Genomic DNA, 20,199 nt, shown 5'->3' on the forward strand with positions numbered 1-20,199 from the left:
TGGAAAAATAATCATGTCCTACACTCTCTTCCCTTTTTACCGTGTCCGTGCAGAACTGAGAGGCCAAGCATGGAAGAAGGGCAAGCTGCAAAAACATTTCTGGGCATAGAAGTGAGCTTCTTGGCTCCCTCTCTCTCCAGTGCTCTGGGTATGGCATGGCTAACACAGGAGAACAGCCCATTGCTGATCCTAGCCAAGACCTAGGAGGTGAGTCATAAAGTGGGAGTTGCCACTGTAACAGCTGCTCAAGCGCTGACATTAGTAGGTGCTTTCAGCAAAAGCAGTTTTTGGGTAGGCTTCAAAGTAAATAACCGCTGCTGCTGGTTATCATATTATTACTTTGAACAGGGTTACCAAGGATTGTGTGCTACAGAAAAGGTTAATCTACAGATAACCCCCCACCAAGATTATTAACATAATATAGCAAAAGTGCCTGTGTGATTTTCTAGCAATATTTACATTTTCCTTGTCCCTTATTACAGAACTGCAGGGCTTTCATTATTAATATCAGTTGTCTCACTTGACTTTGCTGAAGGTTTCCTGAGGCAACAGGAAAGAGCTGAAGTTTTGGGGGTTTTTTTGTTTGTTTTTTGGGGGGTTTTGTTTTGTTTTGTTTGGGTTTTTGGGTTGTTTGGTTTTGGTCTTTTTGTTGTTGTTGGATTTTTTTCTTGGTGGTGAATATGAATATATTCTGGTTTTAAAGAGCTATTTCATCTAAGCAGTGAAATTTGTTAAGCCTGGTCACTTTGCTCTGTGTCCTCACATCTTTTGCATTTGTCACCTGACACATAGCACCACAATGCCAGCCCCATCCTCCACAGCCCCCTGGGTCAGTTAGGAAAATGCTGGCAGAGGGGCTCATCGCAGCTTCCAGGAGCTGAATTCTGACCCTGTTTGGTCAATGAGGGGCATGAAGTAATCAGATCATCCACCTATATTTAAATGCCAGTTTTCATTACATTTATTATATGTCTTCAGGGCTGTGGTCAATGGTGGAGATACCACAGCTCTACAGTTCCTAGAAGGTAGGATGACCATAGCTTCCCAAGCATCATTCCCATAGGTCAAACTGAACAGGTTGTCTCTGCTAGCAAACTGTTTTTGGAAGAAAGTTCACTGAAGCCTATACATGGTACTACAGGTAATAAAGACTGAAGAGCATGGTTAGCGGGGAAAAAAACCCCAAAATCAAAACCCACACACAAAGACCATTTAAGTGTGACACTGCAGTGGAGTTCCTTCTGTTGTCAGGGTGAGACTCGCAGCGTCAGTGGAGTGTACATATCAGGCACACTCTATGTCTCAAACTGGAGACTAGGCAGCAAGTTTGGGGAGTGTAGGTAGATTAGGGACTGGCCCAGAGGAAATGAGGCGCTGCTGAGATGTGAGCAGAAAATGGGGGAGGAAGAGAAAGAGAGAGGGTAAGGAAAGAGAAGCAGCAGATGCAGAAGTCCAAGGAAACAGAGGAGAGGGTAACAGAGGAAATGACTGTCCCTGCAAGGATGTCCACTCTAGGGGTACCTCCGGCTCAAAGATTACAGGATATAAATGGTGAAAGGTCAGTGCCATGAGCAGATCCTTGTGTTGAGTCACAAAATGTGAAGCTGCTGTCCCATGAAGGAAGGGCTCAGCACCCCCCAGGCAGCGTGGCTGACAGCTGACCCCAAAAGAAGCCGCAGGCACCCACTACCCGACCCCAGCCTGAAGAGTTTCATCCCCACTCAAGCATCCACCCTAGCTAAAGGGCAGGCTCTTCCCGAGGGGCAGTTTCACACGGGCGGGCAGGCCGCCGGGTCCCACGGGAGCCCGAAGGCAGCGGCTGGGCACGGCCGCTCGCCACGGGGAACGGGGAGGGCTCCCCCGCCGGACCCGCGCCCGCCGCTGGGGCCATGTTGGGTTGGCAGCCCGGGAACGGGCAGCGCTTGGCAGCGTCAGAAGGGAAGCCCGGGCTTCAGGAGGAGCCAGCCTCGGCTGCCCCCGCTCCCCCCCGCGGTCGCTGCGAAGCGGAGATGCCCAGCCTTGGGATGTCCCCCCGCCCCCGTCCCCCGCCGCTCCTGCGGCTTCGGTTTGGTAATTGACCCCTCGGGACTCCCCAGGTGTCCTGTCGTAACAGCGCTCTGTGGAGCCAGCAGTCCTGTGCGCCTGCGGATCACCTCGAGGTCCTCCCGTGGGAGAAAGGGTGACATACAAACTCCGATCCATTATCGTGGTGCGTGCTGGTGACAGTCCAGTGTATTTTCGGCCACTGAAGACACCAAGTAACTCGATAGGCGATCCCTCGATAGGCTGTGGAAACTGGCGGCAGCGAGCCAAATGTGCCCCGGGTGAGGTCGGTGGGAATGCTGTTCCCCATTGTCCCTTCCCGAGTGGGTCCGGCACCTCCGGGAAGAGCCGCAGCTGCCCATCGGGGCTGCTGCCCGCGCCTGGGCCGGGGGCCGTGGGTCGCTCCGGCCAAATCACTTTTCTCCGTTGGGTGGCCAGGGAGCGAGAGATGGACAGCAGAGGTGCGGGAGAAATGAGTAAATCGCCTCGCAAACACAACACGCTAGCGAATACAGCACGCCTTTTTCCGCAGACGGGCTCCCCATCAGGGGACTGGGGGAAAAAAAATCCTAACACTTTTACCTTTGGAAAATTGAAAGGTCTGTGTGTGTATCTGTGTGAGTCTGTGTGTTAGTGCTGTCGCTGCCAAGCCCAGAATTTTGTTTTCTCTCCCAGCATGCGTTGATGACATCACGAAGTGCCCCTTCTTTGTGTGTCAGTGATGTCACCAAATGCAGTGTGGGGGACAATGGAATCCTGAACTCCGGGCGAGGGCGAGTGGGAAGCGGCTGCTCCTGCTGCTGGTTCAGGGCTGAGCCGGGGGAGGGAAGGGAGGACACAGCTGCTGCTTTAGGGCTGAAACAGGTGAGAGACGGGAAAGCTGCCGGGGATTCCTTTTGCCTGGATTGGTGGGGGCGAGTGGGCTTTGGGCTAGGCTCCTTTTTTTTTTTTTTCTTTTTTTTTTTTCTCTTTCTTTCTTTTTTCCCCGTATTGCTTTCAAACTGAGACAGGTGAGAAGTTGCTGCTGCCGCCGGAGGGACAAAGCAGGTGAGGCAGGGGAGAAGCTTTGGGGTTGAAACAGTTCTGAGAATAGGAGGAAAGCAAGCAGCCCCCGCGCCGAACCTAATACCCCCTCTGAGCCTTAAAAAAAAGAAAAAAAAGCAGCCCCGGGAGCTGCCCCTCTCCCAGCCACCTGCTTCCACCGCGTCCCCGCGGGGCTCTCGCACGGAAGCAGCAGCGGAGCCGGGGAGGGCGCCTGTCCCTCTGCCCCCCAACACCCCTGCAGGTTACTTTTCAGAGGGTCTCCATAAAAAACTCACGTCCCCATCCGTGTGCCCCTTTCTTTCCCTCCCCGGGGAGAAGGGAAAGAGAGGGGGCCGTGGCGGCCGGGATCCCCCTCCATCCCCGGAGCTGGGGCTCCGCCGCCCGCCCCCGCCGCCCCCCGCTCCGCACCGGGTGGCGCCCCGGCCCCGCCGCCCCCCAGCCCCGCTCGGCGGTGGGGGAGGCAGCCAGGGAAGCCATTGCCTGTTTAATAGTTGCTGTTGCAGCACTTCCGCTTCTCTCCCAGCGAGAGAGACACGAGTGGCCAGGCCCAGCCGCACCGAGGAGGAGCAGCCAGACACAAAGGGAGAGGTAGGGGGACGGGGCACCCCCCGCCGCCCTCCCCGGGGGCAAGGGCGAGGGGCAGGGCCGGCCGCGGCCCGGCGATGGGGCGGCAGCCGGCGGGGCAGGGGGGTCGCGCCCGGGGCTGTCAGGTACCGCTGTCCCCCGGCCCTGCGGGCCCGCGGCCGGGGCAGCTCGGCCGGGCCCCCTCCGGTTTTCGGGCGGCGGGGGCAGGGGAGCTCCCCGAGGGCCCGTGGCCCTGGGAGGGAGGCGCCCGTGTGTCGCCCCCCCCCCCCCCCACCGCCCCCTCCCGGGCCCGCGGCTGCCCCCCGAGCCCTTCCCTCGAACTCTCCCGGGGTGCCCTGCCAGCCCCCCCATCCCTCCCGACGGCTTCTCGCCCCTCTCGGGTGCGGACCTGCCCTCGGTAGCCCGCCGTGCTCGCCCTCCTCCCCCGTGCCCCCGGGGTGCCCGCATGGACCCGGGCTGCCTGCCCCTGGCCCCCGCTGCCCCCCCGTCCCTGACACCGGCCTCCCCGGGCCCTCCGCTCTCGCCCCTCGTAGGCCCTGGCCCTCCTTCCCCCCACGTCCCCCCCGGCACAGACCCTCTGCTCCCTTCCTCCTCCGCTGGCACATGCCCCTCGGTGCAGTGGGCCTCGGTGGGTGCCACCAGTGCCCCCCACTCCCTGCTTAGCCCTTCCCCTTGGTTTGCTCCCTTCCTGCCCGCCTCCCCTCACTGCTTCCAACGCCCGATCCCACAGACGGGGGTTATCCAGCAGGCAGGGGTTTCCCCACCACAGGTCACACATCCGCCAGGGTCTTCCCTGCGTTGCCAGTGATGCCCCACTTCCATTTTAGAACTGGCGACGGGCACCCCCCTGGCCCCATCCCTTCCTGCCTCCCCCACGTGCCTCCCGGGAACCCAAGGGACCGGAGCTGTTCCATTTTTATCTCCTACACCCCTAGGCTCGATAGTGGTGGGTGGTGATGGCTCCTCTTGTGTGTGCAGTTTGGGGGAGATTAGAAAGAATTGCTTTGAGCTTCCCTGATCCTTGCAGTTGTCCTCGTTCCGGTCTCCTCTCATTCCGCACTTGCTTTCTGAGAGGAAGCTTTTAAAGTCCCTTTTCCCCTGCTCCTCGGTGTTACTAGTGCAGGGGAAGCTATCACTCCTCCTGCTATGGCTGTAGGGCCTAGAGAGGAGAGGGAGACACGAGGATCCTTTAAAAGGAGCATGACCCAAACACAGATCGAGATTGTCAGCAGCCTTTCTCTGTGTGTGTTTGTGTTCACTGTTTGTTCCCCACGCCCCGTGGTGTCTCCTCTCCAGGTTGGGGTGTGTGGTGGGGGGGTCGCTATGTCGGATGACGATTCGAGGGCCAGCACCAGCTCCTCCTCATCTTCATCCTCCAACCAACAGACAGAGAAGGAGACAAGCACGCCTAAGAAGAAGGAAAGCAAAGTCAGCATGAGTAAAAACTCTAAACTGCTATCTACCAGTGCCAAGAGGTGAGGCTGCAGTCAGTTTTCTCACTGATTTGTTGAATCTTCCCTTCTTCCTCATTTTATTTTGCACTGTTCCCCCGCTGCTCCCATTCCTCATCTCTAGCCCTTGTGCTCAACCTTTCTACGTGAAGCTGCTATTGTCTCACTTTTTTCGGTGTCTCGCTGCAGTGAGTATCTGCCCAACTTCACTGCTTTGTGGTCCCTCTTCCTGCTTATTCCAAATACTTTCCTGGCTTTTCTTCTTCTTCTGGGCTGTTATTCTGAAACTCAATTATTTCTGCTGTCTTTTCCTTTTTCCTTACTAGCATTTGTTATGGGAATGATGTAGGATTGACATTTAGACCTTATTTTTTTTTCTGCTGCTGAAAGCTATATGGTCCCAAGTAAGGCATTGCATTTCCACATCTGTTTCGCTCTCTTGTGGGTTAGAGTCCAGAGTGTCTTTTATTTCTTTCCAGAACTGACTTGGAGATTAATTAATGTTTGTGAAGTTTTGAGTTTGCTTGCTTTGGGGGAGTGTGCTGCAGTGCAAGGGGCATAATATAGCCCCAGATCTTTACCAACAAATACATTACTGTTATTTTTGTCTGCTCATCACTTATATTGAATTTTCTGTGTATGGTGTGATGCTAACTGGAATAAATAATCCACAGCAGGCCCACTTGTGGACATTCTGCTCTAAAATAGTCTTTGCTCACAGCATAGAGTGGGTTTGGGCTTTTTTTTGAGAATAAACTAATTTTTATTCTGGAATAATGTGTAGGGAGAGACACCTGCATAGAATAGGAATTCCAGAACAGCTACATCAGTCAGTTTTCTTCACTTGGACAGACTCTTGGAGCTACTAATTTTTTTTAATGAGTTATCCTTTCTTATTTATTCTCTGTGTCGCCTGAGTCCAGCACCATCCTGCTCCAGGGAGCTAAGCTGACAAATGGAGGTTTTCAAGCAAACTTGCAGTACTTCAGTAAGAATAATAAACCAGCTCACTGAACAGCTTTGCCAAGCAGCAGGGAGGTTGTATCAGTAGGTGTCTAAAGTAACTGGGGTTTTATGCAAATGCCCTGTCGTAGCAACTGAGTTCTCTGTGGCTTTGTAGAATTTAGGTGGTTTGGTTATTCCAGATCTCCACTCAGCAGGTTTCCATGGCAAACTGACATAGATAGTGGCAAGCAGTGTTTACGTGTTGTGCCCTTCAGTGTTCTAAGGAGAAGGTTTTAAACTGCCTCCTGTGGAAAGGCTGTGGTTCTTGTGTGTGACAAGTGGCAGGAGATGCTGGCTGAGTTTAAAGGAGAAGGGAGGCAGGCTGAGTGCTGGGTGGGGAAATCTGGAAGGGAAGCCTGAGTGACAGTAATGGGACTCTAGGGAAGAGGATGATAGCTGGTTGGGTGTTTTGTGGCAAAAGCAGCGTAAGCCCAGAATAGTCTGGGCTGGGAGGACAGGGTGTTGGCTGAGCACAGTGGGAAGGAGCATCTGGAGTCCTAGGGAGGGGGCATGAGGGTGTTGTGTGGCTCTTGAGGGTGAAGAGAAGGGAGAATTGAAGGTGGTAGGAAGTGCAGGAGCGTTGGAAATAGATATTCACCTTCCTTAAAGTGTCCTTGAGAATGGCGCAGTTATTGACTCCCTCAGGGCTGTGGATTTTTTTTCTCAGGATGGTGATGAGAAGCTGGGGGAGAGAGGAGGGAGCCAATTTGGCAATGACTGTTTCTCTCAATCCCGTAAGACAAAATTCCTTTTCAGACTGCAGTTTCTTCTTGGTGCATCACATTTGCAGAGGTTTCCCCTCATTTACAGGCTGGTTGGCAGAGCAAAGAGGACAGTCTTTTCCACTGTGTGATTGGCATCTTTGTGGGAGCGCCGAGCGATGCACCTGTCTGGGTTCAGTGCACGATGCCTGTGTGCTTTTCTGCCTGTCTCTTTATCAGGGCAGGGCGCCTGTCCTGCTGAGGGGCTTTGGACTGGTGGGAGGCCAGAGTGCCTCTCTTGTGTACTGGGACAAGCTCGCAGTGACAGTATGTCTGCAAGGAGAATGTGTTAACTGCTATCCCACTCAGTGACTTACCTTTGTTCCTTCTTGCTTTATTACCACAGGATTCAGAAGGAATTGGCTGACATCACCTTAGATCCACCTCCCAACTGCAGGTTGGTGTTGATTCCTTACCTGAGGAGGGTGGGGGAAGGTGAGGGGCTGAAGTGTGCCCGTGTGTTGTAACTGCCCTCAGAGGCTCTGAATGGAGCAGAGGAACGGCTGTTTAGGTGGCAAACAGTACTTTTGTGAATGCTTTAAATAGTTTCCAGGTGGGGATACCTCCAGAGATTGTATGTTTTTTGACCAGTTTTCTGTTTGTTTTGGGGGTTGTTTTGTTTTTTTAACAATTGCATGTCAATATGTTATATTGTTTTGTGTCTGTGCGTTTCAGAAACTGGTCTATAAAGAATGTGTGAAAACTTTCTCCTTGTTTGTTTTTGGGTTTGGTTTATAAATCTAATGCCTGACTGCACTAATCTTATATAAATAACAGTCCTGCCAAGGAAGCAGAGAATGCTCTGAGGTTTTTAGTTCAGAGTTCTGTTGTGAACAGCAGCTGACAGTGGAAGTGAAGTGCAAATTCGTCACTCAGTGGGTGCCCCACTGGAACATGCTTCTTAGCTGATGAAACAGAAAGCAGGGATATTTTGTTGCCCTTTATAAAGCAGTAAAGCAGCTTGTTTATAAGTATGTTTTAGAAACTTACATTGTTTTTTAAAACCTCTGGCAGGTTGGTTTGTTTCATTGCATGGTGTCGCTGAACTCCTTTGCATTTGGAGAGGAGGCAGTAGTAGTGTAACATCTTTGGTTATACTTGCTCATCCAAGAGGAAAGAGGCTTTTGGTCTGGTCTGTGTTTGCTGTAGTTGCCAATGCATAACTCTGTTCCCATTTTCTTGCTGTAGCTGAGGTTTGATGTCTTTTGATGTTGGTAATGGCAGAAATCAGAGAAAATTATGTTTATAAATAACTGTTTAAATTGGTCTTTTTCGTATTGAGTTTCCACCCACAAATGTACATGAACCTTTTTATTGAAGCTTTTTGCCACTGTTAGTCTGTGGGGAGGCATTAGCGCAAGAGTTAGCCTGACAGGTCCAGAGCCACCCTTTCAGTACCAGTCCCTAGGATCATAATTAATTGAAGGAGAGATTGAATATGATGTGTGACATCTAATCTGATACTGAGAAAATTTTTGTGCTTTTTGGATGATAACCAATAAGTTTTGAAATCTTTAGTTGTGACAATATTGGTTTAGGGACAGTAATGACTTACTTGAATATTACAAAATTTCCAGTTCTTGGGCTGGAGATGTCTGTCCCATGTGCATCCCAGTTCTGTGTCAGGACGAAGTCCAGATGCTTTTCCCTCCTCCTCTCACTTTAACCTGATTTTCATGGGAAAGAAGCACAGAAGCATATCTCAGGCACTGTTGGTTGCTCTCTAGAAAACTGAGTGTGGTGGTTTTAGTTTGAAACTAGGCAGAAACACTAATTTTCTGGATGGTCAAGGTGCTGGGACTTCAGACTGAGCTTTGCAAGTCTATCTAAAAGCTGTGATAGTATATGAGTACGTTAGATTGCATTGTTTCTTCTGAAGATTTGTGTAAATTATATTAGAAGCCTAATTTGTCCTTGTTTCAATTGGATTCGGTCACAGGTAAAGATGAACTAGCAGACTACTTGTCAAAATACAGTGTAGTTCTGGTTTTTCTTTTTTAATTACATAGACCATTGAGGACAGTGGGCTTCAAGGCCCACATAGTAAGTTTGTGTTATTTCAGCCTTTACAAATATTTCTAATGGTAAAAATTAGTTTGTAGTACAAATAGTGATGATTAATCTTCATCCATAGTGGAGTTAAAAGTATTATGCATTCCTTTTGACTTTCAGATGAGTGACAGTGAAGGCTGGCAACTCCTGCAAGTAATGCATGAAACTGGTGTAGTTGATACTGCCTTTTAATATGTTGATAGATAGGAAAACGTGAGTGGAGGGGTTTGTTGTGTGTGTATGTGTGACCAAAGGAGTTTTGGTATTGCTCATCTTGGGGTGAAGTCATCCTGCTTCTGTAAACACGGTGCTGAGAGCCAAGAAGAGCAGCTCTACTTATGGCTAACAAGGCTCCAGTTGTGCAGTCAAGCTCTGGGAGTTTGCCCCTGTAGAAGCTGGTTTGTAAAAAGGCAGGCAGGTGCCGATTGCCACAACAGTGAGATGAGTTTCAGCTAGTGCAGTTGTGGGGAAAGTTCACCTCTTGTGAAAAAAAACCAAAAAAATAGAAATAGTTAATTTATGACTGTGAGGAGATTAAGCAAATGAGAGGCTCTGGTTGTTGCATGATGTTTAAGGTTGCCAGAGTTTGTTCTTGGGAAGCCTGCTGACAGTGTCACTGCTTTCCTTTATATTTTTTCCTTTCATGTGAACATTACTAGCATGCTGTGAAGGAGGTATTAAATACATAGTTCAAGAACTTAGTTTCAATTTTCTGCCTTTATGACTTTGCTTATTCTAACCTTTCCTCTGACCTCCTGCCCCTCATATCTCTCTGCTGCCTTTGTGCCTCTACAGACTTTTTTCAGGTGTCACTGGAGGAGAGGTCAGTCCTCTCCTTTTAGGCATCTCGCTCTTTCCTGCAAGTTTAATCTTAGAACTTACATATTCAGAGCATTATGTATGATGCCATGTACTACCTGTTGTACTGTCGATTTTAGGGGTTGCCAAAGCCTCAAGTCACACTTGAAAATGTTTGTCCAAAACTGTATCCTGTGTTATGTTGGAAACATCATAATCTTTTTTCTTTTTCTGGACATCTGTTCTTACACCCCCCACCACCATGTTTGTATTTTCCCCTGTTCTATGTCTGGTGTTCAATATAAGTTCATGGTTGGCTGTGCCTTAATTTTTGGCCTCGCTGCAAAATACTGTTCTTCTTTTAGTCTTACTGCAGTAATGGGAGTTCAAGATGTTTGACACATCCCAGAGCAGCTCTGCATATTGAAAGATAAAGGTTCAGGTTGTGAATGATTTTTAGTAAGAACTATTTTACCGTATCTTACATGAGGTATTTTTCTTCTTATAAAATATGACATACAAGATGCAATTACAAATAATGACAACCATTTGACATTTCAAACAAAATAACTTAAAAATAAATGTTTCATTTTTATTTTTGTAGCTTTCAATGTGTCTATTTTCATGTATGTAACCCACAGATCATCTGTTTAAAAAACAAAAATCAAAAAAACCCAAACCCCAAGCACACTCAACACCCTGTGATTGAGCAGCTGTGTGGTTTTTACACATATGTGGGTAATATGAGGCTAAGCTTATTCCAGAACTTCCTCTCTCCTCAGCACTTTCCTTGCTTCTGGTTTTTCCATAGCTTGCCTGTGTCCCCCAAAAGTTTACCTGGGCTTGTGTGTCATTGGCTGGTTCATTTCTCATACGCCCTGTGCACTAGTGTCTCTCCTTCCTCAGGCTGTGATTTTGATTTTCACAGGCTAGTGCAGTTAATTGTCCAGAGGTGCAGAATATGTGCATGGAAACAGTCACTGTTTGGCTGGCATTCAAACGTAGATTTTTTGACTTCAAAACATTTTCTAAAAATATATATTTATTACATGTCACAAATCCATGGGTTCCTGCTGGGAGCAGTGCTGTGTCCTCATAAGTGTCCTAGTGTAATGTATGTTTGGCAGCTACTTCTGAATGGATTTTAGTCCTCTTCACTATTTTCAGTAGGCCAGTGCTCTGCAGGTCTTTAATTTCTGCAAGGTGATTTGACTCCTGATATTAATACTGAGTTATGAAAGTTAAATATGACTTTCAAGTTCAAAAGGTGGTTAGTGGTTAAGACAAATTTGAGAATGACTGTTTGGACCTGAAGTGTTTAAAATCTTTTGAGAGTGTATCTGGTGATCTCTTGTCCTAATCTGTTTTATATCAGAGAATTTAACTCCAGTTTTAGAGCTCAAAGAAGGTAACTAGAAACTTCTTGCTTTTGTTCTTTTATGTGTGCTAGTGGCAGAGGAAGTGTCATGCCTTTACTTTGGCATGACACTTTACACCTGCAGAGGTGTCAAAAATACTGTTCTATCTTGCTATCTAAGCAGTCCTGACTTTTGTTTGCTGGTAATACTTACGAGTGTTGTGCAGAAGCTTTCCTTCTGTCTCAGTGATGAAGTGTCCGAAGCTTTAAGAGAAGTTAATTCAAGCTTTAAGTACTCTTTATTCACTTTGTGTAATTTATTCAACCTCTCTATCTAAGCATCTCCTCATGGTAGATATGCTTGTTGTTGTGAGGTTATGGAACAAGTGGTTTTCCCCATTTTTAGGGGTGGGGAGTTACAGCACACAAAAAACAAGTGACTTGTCTAAGGTCGTACAGGAAGTCTCTGGCAAAGTGGAGAAATTATTGTAAATCTCTTTTGTTTCAAGCTAACTTGCAGCTGAGCTGTTCTGCTGGAACTGTGTGCATCAGTTGCATTATGAGCAGGGCTTTGAATTTGTGCTTTATTGGGTGTCTGGTATTGACTGTATGTAAGCATGGTAATTTAATGTTATTTTTCCCATCTGTGTAGAGGGACCAAAATGGATATTAACTAGAATTAATGTTTTTTAATCTATCTTAGCCAAACTGAAACAAGTTTGTCTCCACATGGCTCATTTAAGTCCATATAGGCGAGACCAGCTGTTATTTAAACAAAAATAATTTTCAAGCCTTTGTTGAAGGAGGCATTTGCCTGCAGGGCTTTCCATTGCTTCAGAGTAAAATGCTATCACAAATTCATTATTTAAATAATAATAAAATACAGTTGTGTTTTTTGGCACCTTCAGCCCAGTTTTTATAAATTTGCAGAATAAGGACCAGATCTCCTTGAGAGTCTCATGAAAGTTAACTGTCAGCACTTAATAAATATGTGCCTCAGTAAAGATGGGGGGGAGAAGTGCTCTCCATTATAACGTATGGAATATTAATAGTTTTCAAAACTTTGCAGTGTGGAATTAAGATTTCTTGGCTTGAGAGAAGGCTGCATAAAATGTGTGGCTCAAAGGCAGTTTTGAACTCAACAGCTTCATATTGTAATTAATATATTTCATTTAAATACCATGCAGGTCTGGCATTTGTCTTGCTTACATTTGTTTTTTATGGTGCATGTAATTTTTTGCAAATGTATTTTTTCAATACTTTCAACTCCAATAATGCTTTAAGTGCTTTTGCTTTTAAATCTAGCGTATTATTTAAGGATGGATTGTCACTGGTAAACTCTAATATCAGTGTTGTTTTTGTTATTTTCATGTGTGAAATAGCCCTTCCTGAGCACAATTGCATTCTATAGCGTAAACTTTCCAGTTTTACATTTTCTAAGTAACAACATTAATTTCATTATGACTTTTTTCCTTAGTAAGCCCAGTCAAATTACTAGGTCAGGAATGACACAAATGCCAGCCTTTGCTTCCTTGTAGAAATAAAAAAATATTATCACCTTTAAGGAAAGTGAAATTATCAGCTTACAAAAGTGGTTTTAGAAGTCTTTTTTTCTTTTTTTCACCTCGTATTGTGTTGAAAATGTGAGTTTTCTGTGAGAAGTTTCCAGATGTAGGATAGGAAGGACCTACATAATTAGTGCTGTGTGTAGTTGAAAAATATCTTTTGTCATATAAACTACCAGTGGTTCAGCATTCCCTCCTTGCTTTGTTTGGCACACGATCCCTGGAGAAATAACTCTTCCTTTTGAAATGGTGTATTAACTAATTTAGAGATCCTCTGCAGCTGTGTATGGTCTAGCTCGCAAACCATAAAAATAATACATTTCTACACTGGCTGAATTTAGGTATGTGGAGGTAGCAGCTCCTGCAGGCAAAGTCCTCTGCCTGATGTACTCAGACAAAGACTGCACAGGAGCAGTTTCTTTGCTAAGGATCGATTAGTTAATATTACAGGAATTAGCTTTTCTGAAGCCACTTCTGTTTTTATTTTAACTGTCAGAAATGTTTTGATGGCCAGGCTGTTTGGACACTGTGGCAGGAGCTGGCTGATGCTGTGGTAGATTTTGCTTTGCACGTCCTGGCTCGGTAATTCCCAAATGAACTGCATTCTGTGCTCTTGCATGCCAAACATGGAAACGATGAATCTTGAGAGCGGCTGTGAAATTGTATCATGGCTAAGAACAAAGAGGACTGAAATCCCTTCTGTGCATCCTCCCTTGTATACCACTTAATTTTATTATTTGAGTTTCAGTTTTGCTGCCCTTGGAGGGCACTGTGCAACTGTGTTTATGATGCTGCATATATGTTTTATCTGACAAATTCTTATATTTCCTCTTGGTTACACAGTCCTGTTTGGTTTCTCAGTTGTATTCCAGTGCGGCTTGTTTAGATTTTTATACTGGCTGTGTGTACAGTAGCAGTTTATATGTCTGTTTTGTTTTAAGAAACATAGACTGTATGTGTATGATACTTCATAGACGTAAATGGGAAACAAGGTATGTGCATTGTTTATACTTTAGGGCTTGAATCTCTCTTGCCTCTTTATATGAAGACAAAATTACCCATGGTTAACTGGCTTCTCTAGGGGATCGAGGAGGATGGGTTTGTGTTTGAAGATTGCAACAAGAGCAGGTTGCCAGAGCCTTGTGGTTTCTCAAGATCAGGTTGGTTTTGAGAGCTGGTGTCATTGTGTCTGGCAGATGTTCGCTTTGGTCCCGCTGTTGGAGGGGGTTGTGTTGGGGAGGGACACGGAGTTCACTTGCACCAGTACATCAGTGGATTAAGGTTATCAGTGAGTTTGTGTGTAGTGAAACTTCTGCAGCCTCTGCGTGCACTCTTCTGTAATTGTACATGACAAACCAGCCTTCCGTGCAGCACCTTTTCAGAAGCATTTAATGTACTAAAAAAAGGATACCATTTTATGTGAATAGGTTAAGAGATTACTGCACACCTGTGCAGGCACACACCATGCTCAAAGTTAAGGGCTATGCTTTCTCCACAAAACAAAGTGCTTCAAACTAAGTTAAATTAATGATGCAATTTAGTTATTATAAGTAAAATCTTGCCAATCTGTACATTCATTTGAATGAAATAAATTTATACTTATTTTTCCCTCTGAGGCTTAGCAGTGGAGGTCTGAATGCTCACTTCATTATGTTACAAAACCGAGGAGAGAACATGTATTGTCAAGTACTATAAATAAACTACAACTGTCAAAATAAGCACTGTGTGCTCAAGAATTCAGAGGGGTTTTCTTGTTTCTCTTGCCAATTTGTAAATTTCAGCAACAGGCAATTAAAATTCCAAGGCATTGGGGGAAGTGTAATGGTTGCAACTATGCATTTAATACATATTTTCTGTGCGTAAGGGGCTAATTGACATTACAAGGAGATGTTGCAGAGCTGTATGCTTAATTTCAATATCCAATTTGGAGTGCTCTTTATTAACCTGGACTCTTGGGGGAAGCAAGCTGGGGGAGAAAAGGAGAGCGGGGCATGCAGACTGTAGCTCAGGGCAGATGTGGTGTTTGAATCTCCTCACTTCCTCCAGTCTCTTCCATAGTTTCACATCTGAAAATATGGATCAGGTAAGATGAAATTGAGCTGTTTTGAGAACTGAGTCCAGGCCAAGTTTTGGCAGTTCATTTGTTTAAGAGAAAATACAAAGTAATTGGATTAAAGAGGCTGTACGATTAATGATGTAGAGTCCTGTTAGATTTCTTTGCCTCTGTATTTCTGTGAATCAGTGTAGAGTTTAGGTCTCAGTTCCTTCAGGAGCTTCAACTTTTAGAGTCGAAAGGGAGTGTGGACCTAATGAGATAAGCGTGTTAGTAGATGTGTTTTGTACTTTGTATCAGTGTAAATGACTGTTTAAAAAGATTGCTCTTCTCTCCCTCTGGCGCTGCTGGACTTGCTGGAAACACTGAGAATTTTGGTCTGGTACTGAGAATTGTAAAGGTAAAATGGGGAAGAGCTTTCTGGAGTAGGTGGACTGCTAATATTTAATGCTTTTTCTGCTATGGGTATCTGGGCAATATTTTGCTCAGCGTGCTAATCCCAGTGTTTTGCTGGGAGAAATCAGGAGCGGGGTCTTGCTGTGTTTTCCTTTGATGCCTAGGATAGTACAGGAGTTGCACATAGGAGTGAAAAGGCCTCCAGACATTAAAACTAATTCTGAAATCAAAAGTGTCTTTACACAGTTGGTGAATTGATATAAAAAACCTACTTCTGATACAGTCTAAGAACTTTTTCAGAATTATTTGAGACTGTGATTATTCTGCAAAGGAAACTGCCAGAGTAATTGTCTAAAAAATTTTAGATGCAGTTTGAATATCTTCACTGACACTTTACGGTGCTAATTTAAGTTATGACTGTTATGGATTTCATATGTTTGCATTTCTCAAGTGGACTACTTCTAGAAAGTTTGTGTGTTATTTTATATTCTGAACAAGTGTAGCAGCTCTGAGAAGTGGCCTATAAATGCTAGAGAAAATGCAATTTATTTCATTAAAGTAATGTTTAGCTGCTGCAGAAGGTTTTGAAAGATGGCTAAAATGTATACAGTTGTAATAATACCGTTTTAAAGTAATTAGGTCAATACTGTAGCATACCACAGAAGGTCATTTTATCAGAAGTTTCTGATCAATCACATTGTTGTAATACTGTACTTGCACAGTGTTTTCTATATGTCTGAGTAACCTTTTTAAAGGAGATAAATTAGGTGATGCATACAAGCCTTTATAGTTAGTGTCCTCCTTGTCTTCCTTATAAGTTATTTATCAATGAGAATTGTCTAGCTTTCTTTTTGATGGGGTAATTCTTAATTTGAGATTCTCATTGTATTTTGTAGTGCTTTGAGTCCTGGTGAAAGTATTTATGCCACCTTGCACTTGAGTGACTGTGGGAGAGAGAAAAGACTGAAGGCTTTAAATAGCTGTACTAAGTCTCAAAATATCATGAATCTCACTGAGTTCTCCATTGCATTAAAGTTGTGGTGATGCTTTCCTTCCTACTTTAAATTGAATTTCAACAGCACCCTTGTAACCTATGAAATCAGGCAGAAAGATGCGCAGTAGCGACAAAAGTGACCTAGGAAATCTAAGTTTTGAATGTAACAGTGCCAGGCCTTCAGCTGCCCTGCTGCTTGTCTTTCAGCTACATCCCAGGGTTGAAATCTCTAGTGAAATCTTAATGTTTTCTTTTGAATAGAATCTTTCCAATTTTTCCATCCCCTCACTCCTCTTGTGAGGTTAATCAGATTGCAGGTATTGGTAAGACCGGGAGATGAATGAGTTGCAGATGAGGAACAGAAAAGAACATAAAACCACTCAAGGTAGCAAGGTTGTACAAGGCGTTAATGGAGACTATAAGGGACAGCAGAGAGAGGTGGCCCATCAGAGTGACTGAGGTGATTTTGTGCTGGTTGCTGGAATATTTGCAGCAAAGGTGGAAGTAGAGACAAGACTGATGCTTTTTCTGGTCCAGCAGTTTAGCTTCACTTTCTGCTCCTTGCACTGTAAGGAACAGAAGACACAGGGCATTTTCCTCTTGATGGATGGGGAGGACCATCCATGGGCCACCCTCTTCTTGGGCATGAGTAGATTTTTGAAACAGTAAAGCATACAAGCTGCAACGATAGTTTTGCTGTGGTGTGTTTTGCACCCCCACTTGGCAGATAAAATATTAATTTAGTAATAAAGTGAATGCACTTATATGATCTTATCATGGGAACAGCATACTATACCTTGAAGAATATGTGTGAGAGGTGCCCCACTGTATCTTTGCAGACCTCCTTGAACTGCTGCTTGAGTCACTTGTGACTCTAGCCATGTCCTCCTAGAAGCACATCAGTGAGGAGTGGGGGAAAAAAACCTGGGGAAATGATAGCAAGTAGTAGGAGTGAAAGGCAGGCAGAGAAATGGAGGAGGAGGGCAGAAAATGGAGAGAGAAACAAATGACTCAGTCACTCACAATCAAATAGATTAGTATTTAAGATAGGAAGTTGCAAATTAATTTTGAAGGCTCTTTGAATCTGAATCTTCCAAAGGAGAGATTGTTTTTGTAGCAACTGGAAGAGAAGTATGGCAAAAGCTGTTATTCAGTAAATTCCATAATATTGGAAATGTACATTCACTGAAACTGTTAAAAGCTCATTTTAGAACAGTTAAAGTCCTTCTACCCAGTAGCCAGTGAGGTTCTGAAAACTGTCTTCTGCAGGAGGTTGTGGAGGCAGATAGTATCAGGATGTTCAAAGGTTGGTTGAATAAATTCATGAGCAACAGGTCCATGAACGGATACAAAGAGAAAAGTCAGGCAAGTACCCTTTAGCACCCCTAATCCAGTGGCAGTGGATTCTGAGGGAGTACAAAGGAAATGGACTACAGAGAGTGTCCACCTATTCTGAGGAGTAGACTTTTATCACTGCCAGGAGTAGGTTGCTGAGTTAAATGACCCCAGATGTTTTTTTTTTACATTCTATGTGGAATACCCACAAAATGACCTCCTTCTCCCGCCCCATTGTCCCTCATTCCACTCCACTAACTTCAGGCTCTTTTCTATTTCCTTGTTCCAATTGACATGGCTTTTAGCCACAGAAAATGTTCAACTTCTGCCCTTCTTGCCTCTCTTCTTTTTATGCTTTGCCATTTAAAGCAAGCTCTTGTTTCCTGTCACTTAGCCACTTCTCCTTGCTTTTGTGAAGGATTAACCTTCATGCATTTGTGTTGCTGAATTTAGATTGTAAACTTTTCAGAGTAAAGCACTTCCTTAATTTTTGTTGGTGTTGGCAAAGTGGCATGTAAATTTCCGTCTATGTTTAAATGTTCTTTATTAATGAAGTAGGTTTAGTCTTTGAGCTTGTAGGTGTCACCCTATCCTCCCTTCCCCAAAAAAGTTTTGCTTGTGTTGTAAAATTGCCTTTTTTCCCCTTATCTGATAGAGGTAAATAAGTGAGTTGTTTTATTCAGCAGCTGTTGTATTATCTTGAATATGTGATTTGATTATTTTCTGGTTTTATGCACACCAAGGTTATCACAGCTGTTACTTTGTGATACTACTACTTTGTAATAGGATAGGGTATTTTGAGATATATTAGTGTTGGGGGCTTTTTTCTTCCTGGATAGTGGCAGAGAAATAATGAAGCTGTCCAACAGCTAATCTCTTTCTTTGGTGTCTTTGTGTTCCTACTTCACCTTCCACCTCAATATCTAGGAGGACTGTAACTATTTATTAGGGAAATAGGAGTTAAAATGCATGGCTATTACATGTGTTGAAACATTCCGGTTTCAAGTACTTAGTATTCAGTGTGTGCAGTCTTAATGACTATAAATACATATGAGGTTCTGTAATGTATTAGCTATGTCTTGTACATTGTTTTTCCCACAGAATATGCAAATTTTCTAACCCCATAGACTGTGCAGTCTCTACTTTCTGCATTGCATTTCAAGGATTTGGCCCTGTATTTCGTAGAAGAATCTTACTTATAAGGAAATGTAAAGTCCAGACAAATCATTTAGCATTGGGATTGTTCAGGCGCACATGTCACTGTATGCCGAGTAGCACAGAACCAGCCATTTAGGACGTGTTTATTAACTAGAACTGGATTTTGTCAGGAAAGACTGAAAAGTAGGGATTGGGTAGTAGAGGCTTGTGTGGTAACACTTTACAGTGGGTATTGGTTTCTGGGTCTCTCCCTAGGGGTTCCCCTGTCAGGGGAAACCCACCTGGAGCTGTTCTGTGTCAGGAAAAGGAGACACACAGGACTTTTTCAGTCTTCAGCTTCTTGTTTGTTGTTACCTTACGTAAAGTTTGGCACGCTGTCCACACCCGGCTCAGTGCACTGGAAAAGCACCGCAAAAATGGCTAACAATCTCTTGTTACAGGGTCTTTTGAGACTGAACTATGCAATTAAGAAATGACACCTAGATTATTTTCCCTTTTAACCCAATAACTGATCCCTCAAAGGCCGCAACATGGACTTTTCTGTCCAATTATAGAACATCACCCAAACCCATGAAGAAGGAGGAGGAAGAAGCAAGAAGAAGGAGCTCGGGACAACACCCTATGCCCTCCATCTTGTTCCCATCTACAACATACTAAAAATCCCAAAACCTAAATTTCTCACCCAAGTGACACACTACACTACTCTCTATAATCTATTTCACACTTTTGTGGACTCTAGTTATATTGAAGTCTTGGAAGCTTTCTCCATGAATGAGGGTCAAAGTGAGTGTTTCTCTGGGGGTCAGGACCCCTCAGAGCAGTCAGAGAAATATTCCGTGTGCCCTGGGTTCCCACAAGTGGGGATACCGCAAGGTGTCAGAGTCCAGCTGTAAGTGGTAACAGCAGAGTGAAGGGCTGGCTGTAGGTGAGTGGGGATGTGCCGTGACCTCCTTTGTGGCTGGCTGAACAGCTGGGTGAGATTTGTTAGTGATTCACAGTTTCGCTTAGAGAGGTAAGGTTGGAGTGCTGATTTAGATTTGGATCTGGAAAGGAGAGCTATCTTTTACCTACTGAAGTCTGTTCTGTTTGCAACAGTCTTCAGTGATTCAGAACAAATGAGGAATAAAAGGATGGAGCTGGAGTTGATGGCTGAACTATGACATACTAGGAAAGAATGAAAATATGGGGTGGGATTAGATGTAACTCTTAAAATCAGGGATCAAGAGAGAAGAAAAGTATATTGCCAGATACCTTTCCAGTAGTAAATCTTACTGTCTCTTGCAGAGACTCCAAGCAATCTCTGTGCTTCTCTTCTAGGTATTCCTTTCCTTCATCATAATCCAGTGTGTTACAAGTCACCAGTGTGGTGTAAGTTCTGGAAGAAAGAGCTAGAGTGCCTGTTCTGGCCCCTGGAGTTGGGCCTCTTTCTGCAAGCCATCTCAGCCTTGTAAAGAACAGTGATAGTGTCTCCTGCCTCCTTTATCCTTCTGAGCTGAGCATGTTCTGGTGCTTTCTCTTTCCTGATGGCTGCACTGATCCTTCAGCACTAAGCCATTATATGTGTCAAAGTCTGACACCCATGCTTACAGAGAACTGAAAAGG

General features: G+C 44.8%; 1 protein-coding gene across 2 annotated transcripts in view; it reads left to right on the top strand.

Annotated features, from left to right (window-relative positions):
• Positions 1–2,712: 2,712 nt before the first annotated feature.
• The window catches only part of LOC119696238 (ubiquitin-conjugating enzyme E2 E1), a 46,336-nt gene continuing 28,849 nt past the window's right edge, over positions 2,713–20,199 (top strand). Inside the window, exons 1-5 of one of the 2 annotated variants that reach the window (XM_038125972.1) lie at positions 2,713–2,907; positions 3,054–3,090; positions 3,611–3,675; positions 4,969–5,147; positions 7,236–7,286. In XM_038125972.1, coding sequence (XP_037981900.1) covers positions 2,728–2,907; positions 3,054–3,090; positions 3,611–3,675; positions 4,969–5,147; positions 7,236–7,286 — 512 coding nt within the window. In that variant the 5' untranslated portion in view covers positions 2,713–2,727. The remainder of the gene's footprint in view (positions 2,908–3,053; positions 3,091–3,610; positions 3,676–4,968; positions 5,148–7,235; positions 7,287–20,199) is intronic. The other variant, XM_038125964.1, reaches the window with a different exon arrangement.

Source organism: Motacilla alba, chromosome 2 (assembly GCF_015832195.1).
Source record: "Motacilla alba alba isolate MOTALB_02 chromosome 2, Motacilla_alba_V1.0_pri, whole genome shotgun sequence".
NCBI classification, from domain to species: Eukaryota; Metazoa; Chordata; class Aves; order Passeriformes; family Motacillidae; genus Motacilla; species Motacilla alba.